This window comes from Stegodyphus dumicola, chromosome 6, assembly GCF_044657685.1.
Source record: "Stegodyphus dumicola isolate Sdum_Otavi_A_Nest chromosome 6, ASM4465768v1".
Lineage (NCBI taxonomy): Eukaryota > Metazoa > Arthropoda > Arachnida > Araneae > Eresidae > Stegodyphus > Stegodyphus dumicola.
In genome coordinates this window covers 183346710-183364111 of record NC_140773.1, presented here as the reverse complement: position 1 = coordinate 183364111, position 17402 = coordinate 183346710, and the positions used below count along the sequence as shown (strand labels likewise).

At 33.6% G+C, this 17402-nt stretch overlaps 1 protein-coding gene across 3 annotated transcripts in view; it reads right to left on the bottom strand.

Moving 5' to 3' along the window:
* Ipo9 (Importin 9) overlaps positions 1 to 17402 on the bottom strand; it is a 210007-nt gene that overhangs the window by 119110 nt on the left and 73495 nt on the right. For all 3 annotated transcript variants that reach the window (XM_085819244.1, XM_085819245.1, XM_085819246.1), the window contains exons 10-12: positions 15539 to 15637; positions 7698 to 7795; positions 7428 to 7567 (exon numbers count right to left, since the gene is read on the bottom strand). In XM_085819244.1, coding sequence (XP_085675370.1) covers positions 7428 to 7567; positions 7698 to 7795; positions 15539 to 15637 — 337 coding nt within the window. The remainder of the gene's footprint in view (positions 1 to 7427; positions 7568 to 7697; positions 7796 to 15538; positions 15638 to 17402) is intronic.

The window sequence follows — 17402 nt, the reverse complement described above, 5'->3', positions numbered from 1 at the left end:
ACATCGAAAAGTGGTGTTTTTATGACATTGAGCACAACGAGTTTGCTTTCCTTGCTTTACGATCCTATGATTTATGCCATCATAGCGTGAATCAATTTTTCGCATCTGAGAGGGTTTTCCTTTCCTGCCAGGTTCTGCAGGATGACCATGAATCTCAAGATAATGGCATGCTATACGACGACGGAATTCTAAAAGATCCATTGGTTTTGCATCATAAGTTTTATGTAATTGCCAAGCATTTTGTAAGGCCAATTCGAAACAGAACAACAATGGACTTGAATAGCATTTCTTTCCACGAATTGATGCTCTGTATTTGTCAATGTTTTCGTCTGCTCTATCCACACCTCCCATAAATTGGTTATATACTTTTATCATGTTTGGCTGCTGAACTTGGATTTTCTTTTTTTGTTCTTGTGAATAACGATTTACAAGACACAGTGGATTTACACCAGCACCAGATGATGCAACAGTCACAACACTGTTGTCATGCCATCTACAGACAATATTGCCTTTGCCATCAACTCGATAACCGAATGAGCCTCTTTCCATTTTCTTTAGGGCAACATCCGATTGCAATGGTGGTTTATCAATACGACCTTTCCTAACTGTGCCTGTTGCCTGATGACCCATTGAAGGAAGTTTATCAAGCAGGGCAATACTTGTAAAAAAATTATCAAAAACCAAATGATATTGCCTAGGGTGCTCCTCTGTTAGTGCATCTGTAAACCATAAGAAAACAGAAGCACCAACACCATACTCCTCATATTTTTACCTTGATAGGGTTCGAACTAACAAATGTAACCTAGACGAGTCGCCGCACACTAAAATTTGTATCCAAAACGAATAGGCTTTCCTCTTATAAATTGTTTGCATTCGTGTCGACCAAAGTATTGAATTATATCCCCAGGAATATAATCCCCAGGAAACATTTCAATTCAGAGTTTGTCAAGCTTAGGTTTACACCCTTAGTTGAAGCATATAAATTTGAGTATGTTACAATGAGTTCCATGACATTGTCATTTAGGAAAAGTTCAAAATGTTCTGTAGGAGTTCTTACTTTGGTAATTGGTAACTGAGTAATTCTTCCTGATATGGGTTGGACATTTAGATCTGCTTTTTCCCATTTTCGTACAACTTTTTCAAGCTTTTTCTTCTTTGTTAGAGGTGATTGTTGCAAAGTAGAAGAAGTCGATGGAACCCCATCTGTAGGAGAATCAAATTTAGGGAAATATGAAGGATCATCTGGGTCAGAGTCAGCATCAAAAGAACCATCCTAAACAAGATAAGCAGATGCACGCAGCAAAGAACCAGGCAGATTATTTATTGTTTCCCATCTTCCTCACCGGAGTCCTCATCAGAAACAGACGCTGTAGCATTTTCAGGTGGTTCTATGATTATGGCACTTGCTTCTATGTTGTCACACGTCTCTAAAAGATCAGTTAACTCATATAAGGCTATTTCAGATGTCTTGTGTCTTGGAAAATTATTTCAACTAAAAAAATATGAAGAGAAAATATATGCATTCTTGTGGTAGTGGTTTTGCCTAGTGTTCCAAAAATGGAACACTGGAAATTTCAAGCCTATAACTAATTCAAAACTAATAGCTTTTTTATTTTCTTTCTGCAGTAATAAAGAGTAACTGATTGAATAATAACACAATTTTTTTTACAATTTTAAAGTATAATGCAACAGAGTTATAGTTATCTGTTTATAGATGAATCTACAAAAACCTTGACGAAAATGAAGACCAAAATTTCACAACATCACAGCAGCCAAATATCTGCAGGAGTGACAAACTCTGTGTTCTAAGCAAAACCATATGCCCTTACAAACTGGCTGACATCACAAATCAAACCATGTGTGCGACCTCGAACCCGTGGGCTAAAAATAACTTTTATGTGAGGGATGTTCCAAAAATGGAACAGTAGGCATAAATGGGTTAAATCAGACGTGAAAATTAAGAGCGAGAAATGCAACAATTTTCTCTTCAAAAATGCTATACTTCTAGGAGAATTTCATTAAGTTGTTGCTGCAAGGTCTTTAATGCATAACTATGAACAAATCTGGAATACTCCTTTCATTTTCATAATTTCTCTTTGTATATTTAATCATTTAATTTTATTTTTATTCAGAATAATAAACTAGCACTTGCATAAGGATTTCTTTATGAATCAATCTCAGTTTTAATAATTAACTATTATGCTTCTGATGTGGTATCATTCATCAAGAAATTAATGAACTTAAATATATAAGAATTAGTTTTTAATAATTAGTATAATTCTGCTATAGAATATAGACTCCCAGAGACACACTTGAATCTATACATTACAAGAAATAATTTGAATGTTACACGCTCATATGTTATATAAACAGCTTTGGTTTCCTGTAAATGAATACCTGCAAGTTTTACTTTTAGTATAAAAAAAGTTAAGATAAAGAAAACAATTTTAAATACCTTTCTGAACAAAAATATTCAGTTTAAAATATCAGATTTCAGTGTAAAAGAACAGTCCACACTAAATGCAGAAAGCAATAAATTTAATATGTATGATCAATTATAGCACCCTTTTCATCTGCTAGAGACTGAACAGAAAATTTTTTGTTAAATAGCATTCACAGGTTTTGTCAAAATTACGAATTTGTGATTATTTTTATTTAGCAAAATGTTTTCCATTTAATTCATTCCAACAGTAAATTTAATATGCTGATAATAAAGATTATTTTTTCAAAATTTCCTCTAAATTCTTAAATGTTTGTTTCTCAAGTGAAAAAGAAGGTTGCTCTACTGTAGATTGTTTGCACTTTATGGAAATGTTTTGATAATTTTTATGCATAAAGATCATATGTGGCAATTTGCTTCTATCTGAGCTCTAGTTCAAATTTTCTACGAAAGTAAATTTTTACTTAACATTGTCATCTCAATTTTATTCAACTCCACTTGCGTCATTTCAGTCCGTTCAAAGTTCTTGGATGCCATTTTCCGACATTTTGTTTCAACAAACTGAAAGCATGAAGTCCCTAGAAGAAGCATTAGGTGATTCACAGGCATTTCATTAAATGGAATACATTTTATACTTGTTTTCTTAGACTTTCTTTGCTAAATGAGCAGCAGTTGCTGCATTTAGTATGGGCTTTTGTCCATACGAAACCCAACTTTACTGTTGTACTTTCCATATAAGGCTGTAATTTGTTCTTCAAAAATTGGTTCTTATTTGTTCCGCTGATAGTACAGTGAATGGAGCTTAGCCTCACCCTAAAACACAAGAAGCTCATTCCTAAGTTTTAATTTACCATTGTAAAAAAATCTTGCGATTTTCATGGATCTCAGTGGGAACTTTTTTGTACAGCGATGAAGACATTTCTCAGTTACTTTTGTCAGCTGAGCAACAGAAAATTGATCTTTTTTTATTATAGTCATTTAAATATATTATGTCTACCGGAAAGTTCCGTTTAATAATGTTATTTCAAATTTCTGCAGGAATATGCATACTCATTTAAGACATATATAGCTATCTCTATTTACCTTTTGCATTTATGCATGTGGGCTCTTCTAAATTAACTGAAATAAAACTGTCACGTATCATTATTAAGTGAGAGTGTAAACATGGTTACCAATTAAGTTCATTCATGATACTATATTCTGTATGAATTCAAACAAGGAAGATATGCTATAGAATCATGTCGAAATTTAGCTAACTTTTTGGTAGAAATGCAGTTTCAGGTAAAATGTGCAAGAGGTGATTTGAAAAATTTAAAGCAGGTGATTTTGATCTTAATGATAAGCCAAGCTCTGAGCAGCCATTTTTAATCAATTTATTTTTAATAATTTTTAATTTTTGACGATATTGTCCAGACAGTAATAGAGCAAGATCTTTTTTTGACATTGGAGATTGCAGAAAAGCTTAATTCAGCTCAACTATTTCAGATCATATTCCTCAACTTGGATTGGCCTATAAATATTCCATATAGGTGCTTCAAGTGTTAATTTGCATGATCAAGTTGTCATATGCCCATTTCTGCTTTCTCTGAACAAAAAAGAATCCTTCTTGGACCAGATGATAAAGCGGTGATGAAAAGTGGATTACTTACAAAGATATCATTAGCAAAAGAGCCTACTGTGAGCATGGACAACCTGCCACTTCTACCTCTAAACTGAGCTTCAGCATGAATAAAAGAACACTGTGTATACCATGGGATGTCCAAGACCAATATATTTATTTAGTAGATAACATGTTCACCAAGTATCAAATGATTAAATTTATAGACTTCTGTGAAGTGTGGTTCCTTCCAGAATCAGTAGCCACATTAGCCGCCCATTGTTGGAGATCACCGCTGCCACATGCCTCGGCATTGATTCAAAGAGACTTTGGATGTGTTCTTGGGGTACAGCAGACCAAGCAGCTTCCACACTTTGCCGAAATTGATCTGGTGTGGCAGCTTGGGATGTAATCTGGTTCAATCATTCAGCAACCATGGATCCCATGTTTTCTATCAGCGAAAGATCCGGAGAGCGAGCAGGCCAGGGAAGCAATTCAATCTGGCGATTGACGAAGAACCCTTGGACAATGCGTGCCACATGTGGTCACACATTATCCTGTTGAAATATGGCTGTGGGCAAGCCCTCAAGGTAAGGAAGGACAACTGGCTCCATAACCTCGGAGATGAACACTGGCTGTTTAAAGTACCTGCAATGATGCGTATTAGAGGAAAGCGAGAGGGATATCCAATACCGCCCCATACCATAATACCTGGTGCAGGACCAGTGTGACTGTGCATAATGCAGCTGTTCAGCATCCTCTCACCATGATATCTCCAGACTCGAATCCGACCATCGTAGTATTGCAGACAGAAGCGTGACTCGTCAGTAAAGACAATTTCATTCCATTCTGCCATCCACATCTTTCTTTCATCGCACCATTGGGGTGGTGGAGAAGTCTGTGGTTCTGCGTCAAGGGTAGACGAAGCATTGGACGTCTTGCGGACAGATCACTCTGCTGTAAACGGCGTTGAATGGTACGCGCAGACACTGGATGCGTTACAGAAGGAATGTGCTGTGCTATGGTTCATGGTGTGTCTGAGCAATCCGTCACTGCCATGTGCACAATGTGCCTGTCATCACGTGAAGCGGTGCACTGAGGTGGATGCGATCGAACATATCGGTCCGTAATACCCTCCTGCATCCAACGGTCACATATCCGCATTACAGTTGTTTGGTTTCATCCAACATGACTACCGATTTCTCTGAAAGATAATCCACACTCTCGGTAGCCATCATCCTTCCTCTGTCGAACTTGGATACTTGATCAAATGATGACTGCTGTTTACTACGAGGTATAATTGATAATTTTTTTGAAAAAAACCACACTCTCGGTAGGCACCATCCTTCCTCTGTCGAACTCGGATACTTGATCAAAAGATGATCGCTGTTTACTATGAGGTATAACAGATTAAAAAAAAAAAAAAAAAAAAAAAAAAAAAAAAACATAAGAAAAAACACAGTTGCAGAACTTGAAATTGTCGAAAACTCCAAGCCTTAAATAGCGCTTTGAAGTGGACACTGTGCGTCTGAGCTGAAATTCTAATCATTTGCATATCTCACCTCCGCTAATGCATGTTGTAAATTTTATGTTATTTGCATGTTTCCTTCAGGGTGTTGAATTTATGGTGGCCAGCAGTGTATTACAGTACAAAGTCCGTAATCCGCACTCATCGGGACTTTGGCGATTCCGGATTATAGATCATCAATTTAAATGTGGTAAGATGGCATGTAGAAATTATACAATTAAAAATATGAAACCGTAATTTATGAAATAAAGAGCAATTATAATCTAAAGGGTATCAAATTCTACAAAAACAAAACAAAAAAAAAAACTTAAATATTTATTTGTTTACTTTATTAAACATTTCTTTCAACACGCTCATGCGTAAAGCATAATGTATGCGCATTCTTTACGTGCAAGCGTAAAGTTTGTGGCTTTGAGGTCCGGATTATAGATCATTCCAGATAATGGACGTCCGGATTACGGACTTTGTACTGTATGAAATTTTGAAACCTAATGAAAAGCTCAATCTGGAATGACACTGTCAGCTAAAGGATGATTTAAACAAATCAGACAAAGAAAAGAGGCCAGCAATGATCAGTAGAATGTACATCATACTGCATCACGATAATGCAAAACCCCATGCTGCTTTGCGAAAAAATCATGGAGCTAGGCTGAGAAATTCTGCAGCATCCAATATACTCCTCAGACCTAGAACCCTTCCTGTTATCCCTCATTCATCTCTTTCCAAATTTGTTTAAGAAAAGAAATTCAAAAGTGAAGCAGATGTTAGCTAAGCACTACTCGAGTTCTTTGCCTCTCAGGACATTTTCCAGAAACGGTATCAGCAAAATACCATCAATGCTGGCAAGATATCATAAATAATGATGGAAATTATATGTACAATATTACTATTAAAGGTATGAAAATGAAAACTTCTGTCAGTGAATTTTCTAATAGATCTTATACATATTGTTACGAAATGTACAGGCGAGGTGAGATAGCTTCTCGTAAAGAAGGTTTAGGGTTGCCATAAAATGGTAAGGAAAGGCAGGGATGACACATTTGATGAGAAATCACCCGTTTAGTGACAAAATTGGCGATATGCCATGGACAGATGGAGAATCTCCTGGAACAAATTCTTACCGGTTTATGCCAGAATGTTCTCAAACACAAGCCGAAAGCTATATGAACCCTGCTGTTCCGCAGTCAGAGAGTGTGCCTCATCTAGTGCAAGATAGTGTATCTCGAGTTGGTTAGTCCGTGCAGAGCTGATCGAGTTGACAGCCGAGCAGTGAATGCCGAGTGCATTGAAGAGTCTCTTAGTGCATTGCGGTTAGTGCATCGTCGAGAGTGTGTGTTAAGCTCCAGGAATGACTGACCTGAAGAGTTGGGAGTTGTGCTCTGTGTGTCGTCGAGTGCATCGTGAGTTGTAGCATGGAGAGACTCGAGAGTACGTGGAGTTCCAAGAATGACCGAGCAGAGTTGAGAGCAGTACCCTGGTGCTTGCAGGGAAGCTGTATCCACCGTTATAGCTTGATAGTGTGAAGGCTGTGTCGCTGATTGTGTCAGCATGTTTATAGTAGTTCTTGGACGACTGTAATGTGGTTTTGGAGCTGTCCTGATTAATATTGGCTAAATAAAGTGTTCGATATTCCATCAAGTGCTGTCGTCGTTATTCACACCAAATCCATATGAACAAGAAGGAAGAAAATAACGTAACAACTGGTGTCAGAAGAACAAAAAATGCAACAATATACTGTATACATATATGATTCATAATAATAAATTTCTTAATGATAAATATAAATTAAAAAAAGAAAAATATATAAAAATTATGCAATTTTACTAAAAGTAATATGTAACTGGAATTTTCTCTATATTTACCAGTAGTATTTAAATCTTCTGAAACAACAGCATGCAAAAATCCAATCATATCAAACTGTACAGAATTTCTTTGAAGTTCAGATACAAGTAGATCTTTCACATTACCAAGTGCAAGCAAACACGCTTCATGTATTTTCCACCTCAAAGCAAATAAAGCAGAACATATATTAAATTCCAAAATCAACTTAAATTACAAGCAGTTTTACACGTTTCCAGTAAATATGCTTCTATTACTTTTAGAAAAACTTACCACTTTTTAGAAAAACTTACCACTGTGGGTTAACATTTTTGTCAGCTTCATGAATATGTCGAGTAACAGCATTACACAAACTCACAGCAGTTTCATCATGAAATTCTTCTCCGAAAGCCTGCAATCATATTTTTAATGAAATTAAGAGAAAAAAACATGATGCAAATGTTCAATATAATCATAGAATAATGCATTTTCTGCTCTTAAAATTTTATTTACTTTAAATATAATAATTTGCATATAAACACTCCCCATTTTATGAACTTTCACATATATGAACAGACTGTTCGCAAAGAGTGGAATTTGTTTGTCCCTCAAATAAATAAATAATTTAGAAAATGGTTAATGAAAAGAGAAAATCAAGTGTCAAAAATTGACAAGCCATTTTGTTTGAAACAAAAATCCTTCTAATAAAAAAATTTGAAAGTGTTGAGAAAATGATGCAAGTTACATGTTTGAATGGTATGAATTGACTGATGATTGAAACAATTCTTAAGAATTCTTAACAAAAATTGCATAGCTGATACTGTGGAAGTTTCAGCATCAATGAAATCAACAGACATGATGCATTTTGATGAGCAACAGAGAGAGAAGCAGCCAGTCCCAGTTAAAAAGTTTGATACAAAATCAATGGTAGTAGCACTTGTTACATTTTATAAAAGCCTGAATTTTTTTCCGGGGGGGGGGGCTGAATTTGTTCAAAATAATGTTCAAATTTTGAGAAATTTGCTAAAGTAAAGTTAGCTGTACATGATGCCATACAGTGCTATCATAGTATTTAAAAATAAAACCTGTTTAGACATATTTTCTTAAGAAAGAAACATCAGAAAATGCTGTTGCTGGTTCATATAACATGACAATTTCTTCCTCTAATACAACCTCCTCATCACAAATGCTCCTTTTACTTGTTGATGAGTCTTCAGAGTCAGACTGAGTCTTCAGAATCACCCATGTAAAGATCAACTAGCTCCCTCAGTACATTCCAGTTACATACTGTAAAATTATTTATTTATTTATGGCATACTATATTTAAAATTTAAAATTTTTTTATTTGCTTCAGTATTTTTAATTCTTCATTTATCTGATAGTATTTTTAGCTCTTATGCTGTGAGCAGCATTAGAAGAAATGCACAGTGAACATAAAAACATTTTATAAAGGAATTTATAATTTGAATATGCATTTAGAATGTAGCCTGTTCATTAGGTGGGGAGAAATATATTCTTAAACAAATTTAATAATTAAAATGTTCTACCTAGCTTTTAAAGCACAGAAATTAAACAATTCTTTGTGTTCTTATGTGTACACCCCTATATATTTTAGAAAATATTTACTGCTGATTGAAACTAGAAGCTTTTAATGAAACTGAAAAGCTATAACTTTTATTACTTATTATATCAAATATAAACTCAACCTAATTTTATTCTTTGAAAACTTAATCAACTAATATTTTTCAGCACAACAATCCTGACACATTGTTTCAAGCAATAATAACTGCCTAAGTAAATATCTTTCAGTGTAAGTTTTATTAACTTTGGAAATAAATTATCAGTAATAACAGCCCTGGATTGATAATTAAAAACCCTTGAAACTGCAAAACACAATATAATCTTAAGTACTGAATTTCTAGTTTCCCTAAAACTAATATTTATTTACAAGTAGTTACATAATATGAAGATAAAAAGATTTCTATTTTTAATGCCATCTTTGAAGAGTACAGAAATCTGGTCAAGGAATATGCACAGTTTAAACTTCTTCACAAATTACGAAATTCAGTTGTACACTAGTCCACCAGATTTCTTCACTTGACTGCTTTCTCTTTCTTACCTTCAATAGTGTTCTAAATTCAAGCTATTGGGTCAGCTAATGTTTCAACTGTTCCCAAATGTACTAAAAAATTAACATGTCAAAGCAGATGGCAGATCATGGCATTTCAAACCTTGATTTGAGAGACAAATAATGTATTTCTTTTCTCCAATACAATTTTTCTTTCCTTTCATACTGTTATTAATTGCTGCAACTAAAAGCATGCATTTCATAAGTTTTAGTTTCCTTCCATTTATGCAAAACAATTTTTAGTTATTTTACATATGCTCATACAAACAAAAGTAATGTGCTTTATAAATACAGTACAAAGACCGAAATCTGGATGTCCATTACCCGGAATGATCTAAAATCCGGACCTCAAAACCACCAACAATGTTTTTCTCATACACTTTACGCATGTGCATTTGATTCCCCTCCCCTTCCACTCATAATAAAACATCTGAAGAGTCCCGATTTTAATTTCACTTCGACACTAAATAAAATGCCGTGTTATTGAAGAAACAATCATTTTAGTATAAATCTGTATGATCAGTAATTTGGTTTCTATGCTGCATATCTGCTTGGCATACATCTCAAACTGAAACATTACACATAGATACATTGTTGATCTGCCGCCAACCTGACGAATCATTATTTATTATACTTTCCTTTGATCACTGCATGTTTATCAAAACATGACAAATTGAGTAATGACTTATGTAGCGATGCCTAAACAATTTCTTTATGTTAGTAATTGAATAATAAAGAAATGTGGTAACCTTTTCTGTTGACATTACGCTTTACGATGATTACAGATTTAAGTTAAATGCGCTAAAAAATGTTGACAAGGAAGAATTTAACAAAAATTTCTTTCCATATGCTAAAAATAAATTTTGTTGATGATACTTATTGTTAGCAATTTCCACAGTCTACCGCCAGATGACGTCATGATATTAAAAGATATTCAAAGCATTTTTCATAAAAAAAATAACAAGGAATGTAACCACGGCGACAGACGATCATGCACTTTTTAAAAGAGCATTCAAGTATTTCGATGATGTTGGTTGTGAATTTATGTCCTGTTAAATAATAATGCAAAATCAAAAAGATACGCATGGCGGATGTAAGAGAAAAATCGTGACGCCAATAATTTCAGAAGCGGGATTGCAGATGTCGATATCAATGTAAAGTGACTGAATGCCATTGAAGGTCTGATGCAAAAATGAAAAAGGTAAATGCTTTGTTTTTACTCCCTTCTGAAGTTATTAAACATATCAATAAAACTATTAAACATATATAGGAAAGCTTTTAAACATATTTTTGAAAGCTATTGAATGTATCAATAATAAGTATTAAATGATTAAACCTATATAAAAAGGTAACCTTGAAGATGTCTTTTCTTGGCAAGGGATGCAAAAGCGATCTAGTTGGAATTGCGACGGAAATTGGGGAAACGGTTCTACCAGACGCCATTGTGATTACGATTAAAAGCATCATCACTAATAGTAAAATTATGACGAACTATTTGTAAAACAAGTCTTTGAAAGAATTATCGAGGAAAGACTTAAGAAAGAATAAGATGAAAGATTAGAAAAACAAGCACAATTAGAGTTTCAAGAACGCGAAAAACGAATACAGTTAGAAGTTGAAGATCGGGAAAAACAAAGGAATTTTGAATTACAAAAACAAAAGCTTTTAAATGAAAATAAAATAATGTCCTAAATGTCAACTGAAAATACAACCACACGAGAAAACAAAAAATGTATCTATTTGAAAAGTCTTATGCAAAAATTCAATTTAAAGGAAAAATAAAGGCCTGGGAAAAATAGTTCATCTTGCAGAAAGGAACTGTGGGGTTTCGGAAATCAAATCTGTCCGATAAAATGTCTTGGTGCGACATTTGCAGATTTAAAAATTGATGACGTAGTGGCAAAACATATTCCGGTATTAATTGTGTGCCAGATTCAGCTCAGCCAGTTGACTTATTGGTTGGACGAACGTTCTTAGATTTGCCACATATTGCATATGCTAGAGTCGGTGATGCTTTGTATATCGGTTATGCAAGAGATTATCCATTTATTGGATTAGATTGCATTGAAGAAAATTCGTGTGTTAAATTACAAGTGGATGAAACAAAGAAAATAATAAATAACAGTGAAAATTTTGTAATGGTAAAAACTGAAAAACAAGTATTCTATCCTGCGACAAACTATGAAGTTGATTATGCTAACCATAATTATGTTCGAAGCAAATGTAACAAAAACAAAGATTTACACCTCTGCAGTGGTGATAAGACCTATGATTGGAATACGAAATATGATGATCATTTTCATGTTAGAAGCAAAGCTGATTGTTCAAAACCCTTGTATAGAAAAATACCAACTATAAAGCGAAAGTCATTTCCAAACCGAAATGACAAAGTTAAAAGTGATGTGTCTTATATTCCTGAGAGAAATTTTGTAACAAGGAGAGGTTACCGTTTGTATGGGATGCGCAAAAATGATTCAGATATGAAAGAAGAATACGAAAAAAGGTCTTCTGATAAAGCAGGTTTAAACTCTATGGATGAAAGAAAATTACCAGAAAGGAAATCTGAGGAATGTGCAATTGAAAGAAGAATTAGGCAGCCAGAAGAATTTGCGTATTCAGCCCAAACGATGAGTGAAGATAAGTCCCTGCAAATGTCATTTTATTTGGAAACCACGCACTGAGAAATAGAACATCAAAGCCAAGGAGAAGTCATATTACTCAAGCTGAGAGTAAAGAAAGAGTACTGAAAAGTTTTACCTCATTAATGCTGAAAGAAGTAAAAGAGCAGATGGCAAATAAGATGAAGAAGTACTACTATAAGAAAAAAAAAAGGAGCATGTTAGAATGTATACAACAACAACCCACGTCAGCTGAAGTATTGGCATGCTAATAACCTAGATGAGTTGGATGTAACACGTGAAGCTACAGGTAATGTAAATTTTTTTTTTTTTTTTTGGTATGTCTTGAACCTACAAAGAATACTGGAAAAACTTCATTAAGAACTTTTTTAGAACTTTTGTTATAGCACTTTTTACTCCTAGAACTTTAAATTATGATTATACTGTGCACAAAAATGTGGATTCTTATGGTATTGACAATGTTTGTTTTAAAAAAAAAGCGACAATTGAGGGCAATTTTTTACTCAGGATGCCCGAATGTTAGCAATTTCCACAGTTTACTGCCAGATGGCGTCATGATATTAAAAGAATTTGTCATAAAAAAATAACGAGAGATAAGGAATTTAACCACAACGACAGACCATATTGACTACTCATGCACTTTTTAAAAAAGCAGTAGAATAAAATATTTCAATGATGTTGGTTGTGAATTCATTTCGATGAAGTTGGATGTCCTGTTAAATAATAACACAAAATAAAAAAGATACGCATAGTGAATGTAAGAGAAAAATCCTGACGCCAACAATTATACACCCAAAGATTACATTTAGGGCTATTTGAATTAAGAATAACTGATTTGCTATTCACATAAACAAATAACCAGCACCAGGGCTCGTATGGCTGCGCCGAGTGGTAGAATTTAGGACCCACAGAGACTGCGTCAGGCAGTAACATATCTAACGCGGCCCTAAATAAGGCTTAAATATATGTGGAAATTTATTTATTCAGAATTCTGATAAGCCTTAAGCATATGCAAGAAATAGACTTAAGTATAATAAGTAACTAAACTAATATAAGTTAGGCTTAATTGTTTCAGTGCGCAACAGAAGCAAGATAAAATTTAACAGAACAACTTGTCGTTAGCCGCCAAGCTCATGATGCATAGCCAAATATGTATAGTGAAGGATAGCTAAATTTGATAAAGATAGCCGCTAATTTTAAAGTTTTCCGGATATCGCAAGACAAAGGTGAAATTCTCCAATTAACGTATTTTTTAAAGAAATGTGGAAAAGCGGCAATAAATGAAGATGATATAAGTGTGACATGCTTCTCGATCATCAATCAATTAATGAATGCCAAAATCTGTAGTATGGGTCTATATCCAGAAAATACTGCTACCGATAGTGAAGAAAGTGGCAGAGAAGTTACTGAAAACAAGAAAATTTCGATTGACAAGTTAGTCGGAATTCTCGAAATAGCACTTATAGAGTCGGAATTCTCGAAATAGGACTTCAATAATGTAACTGAACAAGAGATTATATCTGTCTACAGAATTAAAGAGAAAGTATTAGCACAAAGAACGAAGCAACTTACACAACTTACATTGAAAGCAATGTTTAATAAAGTAAACAAATAAATATTAAGTTTTTTTTTTTTTTTTTGTAAATTTTGTAAATTTTTCATAAATTACGATTTCATATTTTTTAATTTTAGAATTTTAGATTTAAACTGATGATCTAATATCCGGAAAAATCCCAAATCCGGAATTGCCAAAGTCCCGATGAGTCAGGATTTCAGACTTCGTACTGTATTGCACAAGCTCTGCATATTTAGTGATATTTTGAATGAAAAAAGTGTTAAAAAAATTACACGTTTGTGACTATATTTTTGAAGAGGAAAAACTTCTTTGAAAAATAATTATGCTAAATGCAAAGTAAATAAAGTTTCTTTTAAATAGCACAATCAGTAAATCTATGGAATAAGTGTAAGTAGCTGCTAATTTACTAGTGGAATAGGCTGCTAACTTATAAATAAGCGTGTGAAATACAAGTATTAATACTGGCTACTGCTTGTATTAATGCTGGATATAAGATTAATTTATAACAGGTGTATTTATAACATTTAACATTAATTTTGCTTTAAGATCTCATCTTGAAGCTCTTAGATATTAGCATAAATGTTACAACTATTACTCATGGTGATTTTTGGCACTTGCTAACCATAAAGAGCAATCTGAAGGTACCATAAAGTTTAACAGGATATTATGTTACTAACATATGAATTAATATTAATGCTAAGAGATTGAAAAGTAACAGAAAAAGTAAAAATTCAATAATTCAAACAGTAACATGATGCAATTTTTGCGCACAAAATGATATGCAAATTTCTGTTAAATTATTAAAGTTTTTACTGGCAGAATAGCAGCATTTTTCACTGACATCATAATGTAAGGCATATATACAGTTTGTAACATAGCTAGGATTACAAATGATCAGTGGGACAGCCATCATTAATAAAAATGGCTATCAGATCTGGTACAAATTTCTACATAACACTCAATTCAGCGATCATTCCTGTCACAGGACAGCAAATAACATATTTCAGTAAAACCAATAACGGTGACCAACTTCTGTACCAATACTTCCATGTAGCCTCATAACAAAAATTGCATAGTGAATAAAGCAGGCATGCAGGAGGCCACAACCATCATCAAATGCTGGGCAAATCTGAGGCACTTCATTCTACACGAATGTTAGATTATAAAGCACTTGCTTCTCTCACAAGGAAGGAATGATGCAGTCTCTAAAAAAAAGATGCATATCACTTGACTATAACTGCAACAATTTGAAATACACTATTGTGAACTTTAAAAAAAGGGGCTTATAATAAATGGCAGACTGAATTTACCATAGGTTGCCATCTTTGGCTGGCACAAAGGGTTTCCACAGTTGCGCATGGGGTCTCATCCGAATGCAAAGGTTGTGTGAATTTACATTCTCATTATGTGAAAAGTGTGCACCAGCACTCCACAGGACATTTGACAGGCATTCCTATCTGCTGAAATGATGTTTCAGGTACTGCTCACTGAACAGATTGTTTCCATCTACTGAAAAGCGCAGCTTGCAAACTGATGAAGTTTTTCAAAAAAAATTAGTTGGTTTCAGATGCTGTACATGTTGGATTTTGTAGGGTATGTCTTGAATATGATCCAGAGTTCATAATTTTGTGTGTCAGAAAATATTAATATTAGAAAATACCTAAAATGCTATGTTGATTGAAAAAACTATATAAATGTTTTTTTAAACATTTTACTGGTCAATTTTGATTAAAGTTAAATTTGTAGCCAGTCCTTAAAATTCCTAAATAAAATAGATTTCTTCCGACTTTGTTTAACAGTAAAAATATTTACCAACAATAAATCTTGGGCTGATATTCTGACAGAATATGCAAATGAATCATCATCTTCATCTTCTACAAACTGATCAGGATTATTACTCCACATTTTGATCTGAAATTGAAAAATACCTAGATAAATATGTTTATTGTCTGCAATTTTAAAATTTGTAAAAAATTCTCAACTGTAATTTAATCTAATCAATTAGATCAGATTTAGTTTGAAATTTTAGCTCGAGTTACACAGTGTATCTTTTAAAAGAAAATATTAATAGCAGAAGTTTCTCAAAATACGCCATGTACTCTATATATTCCTTTTGTATTTATGAATAATTTAAATAACATATCAGACACACCTGGTTTCTTACTACATTGAAATGATCTTTCTCCCACTTTAAAATTGCAAACTTTTTTTTTTTTTTTTGCCTATAATGGCATTGGCCTCTACTAAGGCAAGAAGTGATGGCCATTTTATTGTGGAGGCACCCAATAGGTGGCCACTCTTAACTCCTATGAAGGGACAGACAATTTTACATTCATGCCATCTCTGGGATTCGAACCTGGGCCTTTTGGTATTGCAGTCAAGCTCCCTTAACCACTGTACCATCTGGGTGGGCGGCATATCGCAAACCTCAACTTGTCAAAATGCAGATCCTGTTTCAAATTACTGTAAGATTAACATATCAGTAATATGCTCAAGCACTTAGGCAGAACTCAAAAGTTATTTTATTACACAGTTAATCTCAATTATCGAGAATAATTTCATGTACAAAAAGCATTTAGCTGGATTTTAGTTTGCACCAAAATAATTCTAGTTCATATACTGAAATATGAATATTGTTACAAATTTTGTATTTAGTTAGCTATTTTTAGTAGAATTGTAATTAAAATTGTTTCATTTCCCTGTGCAATGCAGCATGTGATAAATTTTAAGAGAAAGCTATGCTGAAAAAGTAAAAATATAAGAGCACATGCATTTAACATTGAATAAATGGACACCTCTTTTATTAGTATTGAAACATATTAAATGTAATTGACTACTATGTTAGCTGTTACTGTAATTCTACTCTTCTGCTTCCCAGAAATCTCAAGAAGCAAAGATATTACTAGAATCTCTCAGGACCAATTTAAATCTATAAAAAGCCAGACAGAAAACATCTCATCTCAATTGTTTAGTTAGTTGCTGTTGTTATTTTTGACTGGATTAGCTTTTTCTGTGCTGCGGATTTGTTCTAGTTAACGTTTTAGTAGTTTGAAGGACAGCTACTGATTATATTGTGTGATATTGTACGAATATCTCGGAGGGAAAATCAGCCATTCTGCTATGTTTCCTGTGATAAGAATAGATTTTATTAACATTTTATCGGATTTGTGGATCGAACTATCGGATCTGTAAGCTGTGCGGACTTGTGCATTCAATCTATTACGAACGCAACAATGTATATATATGTACCATCAATTGCAATATCCCTTCATAGAAATCTGTAAGCTGACGAAAACTAGAAATTCGAAACTTTGTAGGTGAGTAGTACAATGGGTGAAGAAATATAGCAGTGATAAAAAAATTCCATTTTAAACAATTAAAATAGGAATTTGAAACAAAAAATCTAAAAATACGAGATCTAGGAGCTCATCATTTTGAAGAAGATCCAAAGACTCACCTACATAGCACGCAGTTAGGCATAAGACAATCATTTTTAGACTATGTAATACTATATATATTTAAATGCATCTTTATGATTTTATGTATGATTGCACACCAAAGCCTGTTCTCAACTTTGTTTGGTAAACATTATGTGCAATAAAAAAGAATTGAACATTAACTTTTGATTTTTCAACAGGCTATATATTAGCCTGTACACAGATATGAGCTCTTTTCC